Raw genomic sequence first — 7,500 nt, 5'->3', positions numbered from 1 at the left:
TCCTAATAAATGTAAAACGTAAATGTTACAGTGCGTGCAACCCTGCCATTGGCCATTGCTTAAGCTGGCCTACCCCGAAGGGCCGTCAGGAGTGATATTCTCGGGACCGAAAAACTCTGCATTCCGTTCAACAGATCTCAGTTTTTCCAGAGAAGCCCACTTACCTGTCTGGTGGACAGATTTGCATCCTCATCCGTCCTCACCGTCCTCATTTCTCTACCTGGCCCGCTGGCGCCATCTTCGGAAATTCCCACGCAGGGTTCTCGCGCCTCCCAATTGCTCCGGGAAATCAAGTGTTGAAACGTGGAGGAATTTTCCACCGGCTGAATTTCGTAAGTTAAGGCCTCTAATTGTATATGTCCCCTAAAAGGTGTGGGGTGGGGGTAAGGGAGAAAGAAGATTTGGGGACAATGATTGTTAACCGCCTGGACTCAGTCGTGGTCAGTTGAAGTTGAGTAAAATACAGATAGTTCTTGACTTACAAAAGTCTCATTTAGTGACTGTTCAGAGTTACAACGTTGCTGAAAAAAGTGACCGATGACTGTTTTTTTTGCACTTAATGACTGCTGCAGCATCTCCTTGTCATGTGATCAAAATTCGGACACTTGACAACTGACTCGCACTTATGGCGGTTGCAGTGTCCCGGGGTTGTGTGGTCCCTTTTTTGCGACCTTCTGACAAGCAAAGTCAACGGGGAAGCCGGATTCACTTAACAATTGCAGTGATTCACTTAACAACAGGGGAAAGTGGTCTAGGCTTAGCCAGAAGTTGCATTTCTATTGCAATTTTAACGTGGTGACATACATTTACACAGGTAGTCCTCGGAGAAGCCGTGTGGCCGCCTAGAGACTGAGCTCTTGCCTCACAATCAGGGGGCTGTGAGTTCGATCCTAGGTAGAGGCAGATATTTCTCTCTCTGGGCACATTGGGAATCTACCTGCTGAACAAAACTCCACCCTGGTGACAGGAAAGGCATCTGGCCAGGAAACACTCGGCTAGCTCCATTCAGTTGCCTGGATTCCACCCTGCAAGATATTATGGGGGTCGTTAAAAGATGATGGCACAGGTAGTCCTTGACTTACAACAGTCTCTTTAATGTCTGTTCAAATTTACAACGGCACTGAAAAGAGGGACTTATGACCGTTTCTCACACTTATGACTGTTGCAGCATCCCTCTGGTCACGTGATCAAAATTCAGAGGTCTGGCAACTAATATTTATGATGGTCATAAGTCACTTTTTTCCAGGGTCATCCTAATTTTGAACGGTGCCTAAATGAGCTATTGTTGGTGAAGGATTACCTGTATGTGAAACCTGAACTGCCCCCCAGAAATAACAAGATTGTTAGTTGTTTTATTATTATTATTATTATTATTATACAATTGTATCACAGCGGCCAGTTGTTTCGCCGGATTTGGCATTGGTTACTAGTCGGGCCCCACCCAGGGGCCTAGGACGTCGTAACGTATTTTCGTAATATGCGTGCAGATCCAAGCAGTGCGGCTTTTTGCATTTGACTGATGGTGATTTTGTCAATTTTTAACTGTTTTAAATGTAATTCCAGTGCTTTTGGAATAGCACCCAGTGTGCCAATTACCACTGGAATTATCACTGCTGGTTTGTGCCATAGTCGTTGAATTTCGATTTTTAAGTCCTGGTATTTTGCGATTTTTTCATGTTCCTTCTCGGCGACCCCGCTATCACTTGGTATTGCAATATCTATGATTGTAACCTTGTTTTTCTCAACCAGTGTGATGTCTGGTGTATTATGCGCCAGTATTTTGTCCGTTTGTATACGGAAATCCCACAAGATCTTGACCATCTGATTTTCGGTGACTTTTTCAGGCTGATGTTCCCACCAGTTTGTTGCTGTTTTAATATTATAATTTTTGCACAAATTCCAATGGATCATTTGTGCTACTGAATTGTGCCGCAATTTATAATCAGTCTGCGCGATTTTTTTACAGCAGCTGAGTATGTGATCAACAGTTTCATCAGCTTCTTTGCAAAGTCTGCATTTGGCATCATCAGAGGATTTTTCGATTTTGGCCTTAATGGCATTTGTGCGGATAGCTTGTTCTTGCGCAGCCAGGATTAGTGACTCTGTTTCTTTCTTTAATGTAGCTGTTGTTAACCATAACCAAGTTTGTTCACTGTCCACTTTATCCTTTATTTTTTCCAGAAATTGGCCATGCAGTGCTTTGTTCTGCCAACTCTCCATTCTTGATTATTATTATTATTATTATTATTATTATTATTATACAATTGTATCACAGCGGCCAGTTGTTTCGCCGGATTTGGCATTGGTTACTAGTCGGGCCCCACCCAGGGGCCTAGGACGTCGTAACGTATTTTCGTAATATGCGTGCAGATCCAAGCAGTGCGGCTTTTTGCATTGGACTGATGGTGATTTTGTCAATTTTTAACTGTTTTAAATGTAATTCCAGTGCTTTTGGAATAGCACCCAGTGTGCCAATTACCACTGGAATTACCACTGCTGGTTTGTGCCATAGTCGTTGAATTTCGATTTTTAAGTCCTGGTATCTTGCGATTTTTTCATGTTCCTTCTCGGCGACCCTGCTATCACCTGGTATTGCGATGTCTATGATTGTGACCTTATTTTTCTCAACCAGTGTGATGTCTGGTGTATTATGCGCCAGTATTTTGTCGGTTTGTATACGGAAATCCCACAAGATCTTGACCGTCTGATTTTCGGTGACTTTTTCAGGCTGATGTTCCCACCAGTTTGTTGCTGTTTTAATATTATAATTTTTGCACAAATTCCAATGGATCATTTGTGCTACTGAATTGTGCCGCAATTTATAATCAGTCTGCGCGATTTTTTTACAGCAGCTGAGTATGTGATCAACAGTTTCATCAGCTTCTTTGCAAAGTCTGCATTTGGCATCATCAGAGGATTTTTCGATTTTGGCCTTAATGGCATTTGTGCGGATAGCTTGTTCTTGCGCAGCCAGGATTAGTGACTCTGTTTCTTTCTTTAATGTACCTGTTTTTAACCATAACCAAGTTTGTTCACTGTCCACTTTATCTTTTATTTTTTCCAGAAATTGACCATGCAGTGCTTTGTTCTGCCAACTCTCCATTCTTGATTTTATCACATCTTTTCTGTATTCTTGTTTTGTCTGTTGGGCCTTCAGTAGATTTTTGTTCTTTACTTCGATTAATAGATGTTCTTGACTTTCTTTTAAATAATCAGCCAGTGCATGTTTTTCCTCTTCAACTGTTTGCTTCACTTGTAATAATCCTCTGCCACCTGATTTTCGGGGCAGATATAGTCTATCAGTATCACCACGTGGATGTAAACTGTAGTGCATTGTCATTAGTTTCCTGGTTTTTCGGTCCAAAAGGTCCAAATCAGCTTGTGTCCAGTTAACTATGCCAGCTGTGTATCTTATAACTGGTATTGCCCAGGTATTTATGGCCTTGATTGTATTTCCACCATTCAATTTAGATTTCAAAATTTTCCTAACTCTGTTGGTGTACTCTCGCCTGACAATAGTTTTTACTTCTCCATGCTTGATGTTATCCAACTGCAGAATGCCTAAGTATTTGTAGGCTTCATTTTCTTTGCATTTAATTAGTTGGCCATTGGGCATTTCAATTCCCTCAGATGCAGTGATTTTCCCCCTTTTTATGGATACAGTGGCGCATTTTTCCATGCCAAACTGCATTGAAATATCGGTGCTGAATACTCGGACTGTATTTGTCAATGATTGGATTTCTATTTCTGACTTTCCATAGAGTTTCAAATCATCCATATATAGTAAATGCGAAATTTTTTCAGCTTTTTTGGCTGTTTGGTAGCCTAATTTCATTTTTTTAAAGATTACTGATAGTGGGATCATTGCGATGATGAAGAGAAGAGGTGAAAGTGAATCACCCTGGAAAATTCCTCGCTTGATATTAACCATTCCGTAGCTCTCATTCCCTACTGCCAACTCAGTTCTCCATTGTTTCATTGCCTTTTCAGTAAAGGATGTAATATTTTTGCTAATGCCAGTTGTTTCTAAGCATTTTATGATCCAACTATGTGGCAGTGAGTCAAATGCCTTTTTGTAATCAATCCAGACCATATTCAAGTTCGTTTTTCTGTTCTTACAATTTTCTAATATCATTTTATCAATTAGAAGCTGATCTTTTGTGCCCCTGCTCCTTCTTTTGTTGCCTTTTTGCTCTACTGGCAAGATGTTGTTTGTTTCCAAATAATCCATCATGTTATCTGCAATAATGCCTGTGAGTAATTTGAAGGTTGTTGGCAAGCATGTTATTGGTCTATAGTTTTCAGGTGTTGTTCCTTTAGTTGGATCTTACTGAATCAAGTATGTTTTTCCAGTTGTCAACCATTCATCAATTTGGCCCTTTTGTAAAATTTCATTCAGTTGCCTGGCCAATATTGCATGTAAACTGGTCAGATATTTGAGCCAGAAACCATGTAATTGGTCCTTTCCAGGTGATGTCCAATTCTTTACCTTTTTAACTCGATTTTTGATCATCTCAGTTGTTATTTCTAATACTTGCATTTGTTTGTTGCCAATGCTTTTCTCAAAGTCATGTATCCACTTTGCTTCCTTGTTGTAGTCCTTTGCATTTTCCCACAATTCTTTCCAGAATTCAACTGTGGCCTGCTTTTCTGGTTTTTCACTTTTGGTGTCACCATTCACATTAAGACTTTGATAAAAACACCGTTGGTCTGATCGAAATTGCTGATTTTGTTTATATTGGATGATTCGTGCCTCATATCTTTCAATTTTTCTAGCTGTTGCTGTTATCTGCTGTTTTACAATCTCTACAGCTTCATTGATGTTTCTTGTATCCAATCTATATCTTCTGATTAGCCGATCTATGATTTTGTTGTTTTTAAGCCGTTGCTCATGCATGTTCTTTAAGTTACTAGCATCTGCCCTTAATTTTTTGATTTTTTGTTCTAAACGGATTTTCCACTTTGGCTTTGATGCTTTTTCTGTTGTGTGACTAGGTACTTTAATTTTAATGCCTAGTTCATTAGTGACTATTACAGCTGCGCTGTACATTAACTGGTTTGTTTCCAAGATGGATCCCGGTTCAATTGTTGAAAACACTGCATTAACCATCTTCATGATAGGGGCCAAAATTTTCTTAGGCACAGTTTTTAGTGATGGTAAACGTTGCCTTTCCTCATTAAGTAGAAAATGCTCCATGATCTTATCCTTCAATTCTTTTTGTTTTTGAGTTAGTTCATCAGTTGGTTCAATGATAACTGGTTCTAGTGGTGGCGATGTTATTTCCTCCCCGAGAGCTTCCTCTGGGAGTTCTACCATAGTGTCTTTAGTTGTGTCTTGAATATCAGTTATTTCCGCTTGTGATATTGTTTTTTGGGTTCTGCAATTTGCCTGAATCTCCTCATGTTCAACTTCACTAAACACTTTATTCCGTATAATAAATCGCCTTTGATCTGCTAGTCGTTGTTCACTAACATTTGAATCTGGATATTGTTGTTTCCATAATTCATACATTCGCTTTAAATAGCCTCTTTTTTCTGGCTCTGAGTTGTAGTAACAGGCCATTATGGCACGGTTTTCATCTGCACTATATTTTTGTCGTTTTGTTGGCTGGTCCACTTGTAGCCCACTTGTCGACGGATGTCCAGGGACCCCAACATCCGCCGCGGCCCTTGTTAACCCGCGCGACGACCGATGCGGTATGGAATTCTTATTTGTTTTTTTCACCATATTGTATGGGTTGGCGGGGGGTTTTTTACGGGACCAGATGCCAACCTGATCCCAACCTTCCTCCTTTCTCATCCGGGCTTGGGACCGGCAACGGCGGAGTTGTTGTTGTTATTATTATTATTATTATTATTATTATTATTATGTTAATCTTTGGTGACATTCACAGCCTTTGGGGCTGGTTGGTAGCTCAACAGCTCGAGTCCTAACCAAAGACCTGGGAACTGTTAAGGTATTATTATTTTTGTTGTTATTACCAAAGTCCGTTGCAGGTAGAGAGGACGACTTGAGAATCTGGGACTCCTTCCACATATCCACTGTAATAGCAATTGTCCTGGAAAGACAGAGGGGGCGGGAAGGAAACCAACCACATTTTCAGAATAAATTCAGATAGAAAGAATTGGCTCAGCCGATAATATTCCCAACACGAGATTTTTGTCTCATTCCCTTTGGAAGAATCAAATTTGTATAAGCAGCGGTGAGGGAAAAAAAATAGCTTAAGACTTTTGTCACCTCTGACTTATATAACCCACAAACATCTGAATTGAGTTTGGCTAGTCTAGAGAAAAGAAAGACCAGGGGGGACAAGATAGCAGTATTCCAGTATTTGGGGGGCTGCTCCAAAGATGAGGGGCTCTCCAAAGCACCTGAGTGCAGAATAAGAAGCAATGGGTGGAAACTAATCAGGGAGAGAAGCAACCTGGAATTGAGGAGAAACTTCCTAACAGCGAGGACAATTAACCAGTGGAACAGCTTGCCACCAGAAGCTGTGCTTTCTCCAGCGCTGGAAGTTTTTAAGAACTGGGCAGCCATTTGTCTCCAATGGGATAGGGTCTCCTACTTGAGCAGGGGGGTTGTGCTAGATGACCTCCAAGGTCCCTTCCAGCTCTATTCTGATTCTAAATCCCAGACTAGTTTGGACAAAACCCAGCAGCATTTTTTCATGCAGCTGTTGATAAAAGGTTCCCCTCGCACATACATGCTAGTCGTTCCTGACTCTAGGGGGCGGTGCTCATCTCCCTTTCAAAGCCGAAGAGCCAGCGCTGTCCGAAGACGTCTCCGTGGTCATGTGGCCGGCATGACTCAACACCGAAGGCGCACGGAACGCTGTTTCCCTTCCCACCAAAGGTGGTTCCTATTTTTCTACTTGCATTTTTTACCTGCTTTCGAACTGCTAGGTTGGCAGAAGGTGGGAGAAGTCACGGGAGCTCCCTCCGTTACGCGGCGCTGGGGATTCGAACCGCCGAAGTGCTGACCTTTCTGATCGACAAGATCAGTGTCTTAGCCACTGAGCCACCGCATCCCTCAATACTTGTATACTAGGTTGGCAGAAGCTGGGAGAAGTCACGGGAGCTCACTCCGTTACGCGGCGCTAGGGATTCGAACCACCGAACTGCCGACCTTTCTGATCGACAAGATCAGCACCTTAGCCACTGAGCCACCGTGTCCCTTGCTTTTCAGCTACTATGGAACAATAAGTTAGTACCGGACGTGTTGTCGTTCCGGGTTCTGGTTGTGTAAGTGAACAAAAAGAAAGCTAAAGTTTTGATTGGAGCACAGAAATGTGCAAGAAGTTCATTTAGCGACTATTCAAAGTTACAATGGCACCGAAAAAGGGACTTATGACCATTTTTCACACTTACGACCGTTGCAACACCCTAATGGTCACGTCCTCAAAATTCAGACGCTTGGCAACTAACTCACATTTATGACGGGTCACGTGATCCCATTTTGTGACCTTCTGATGGGCAAAGTCAATGGGGAAGCCAGATTCA

The 7,500-nt window shown here is 41.8% G+C and overlaps 1 protein-coding gene across 1 annotated transcript in view; it reads right to left on the bottom strand.

The window, feature by feature from the left end:
- The window catches only part of LOC116523425 (disintegrin and metalloproteinase domain-containing protein 21-like), a 35,605-nt gene that overhangs the window by 23,573 nt on the left and 4,532 nt on the right, over window positions 1-7,500 (bottom strand). Inside the window, exons 5-6 of the mRNA XM_032238535.1 lie at window positions 5,983-6,059; window positions 165-363 (exon numbers count right to left, since the gene is read on the bottom strand). Coding sequence (XP_032094426.1) covers window positions 165-363; window positions 5,983-6,059 — 276 coding nt within the window. The remainder of the gene's footprint in view (window positions 1-164; window positions 364-5,982; window positions 6,060-7,500) is intronic.

This window comes from Thamnophis elegans, unplaced genomic scaffold (assembly GCF_009769535.1).
Source record: "Thamnophis elegans isolate rThaEle1 unplaced genomic scaffold, rThaEle1.pri scaffold_27_arrow_ctg1, whole genome shotgun sequence".
In the NCBI taxonomy this organism is placed as follows: Eukaryota; Metazoa; Chordata; class Lepidosauria; order Squamata; family Colubridae; genus Thamnophis; species Thamnophis elegans.
The sequence above is the reverse complement of the archived record's forward strand: the minus strand, read 5'-3'. Positions and strand labels throughout refer to the sequence as shown.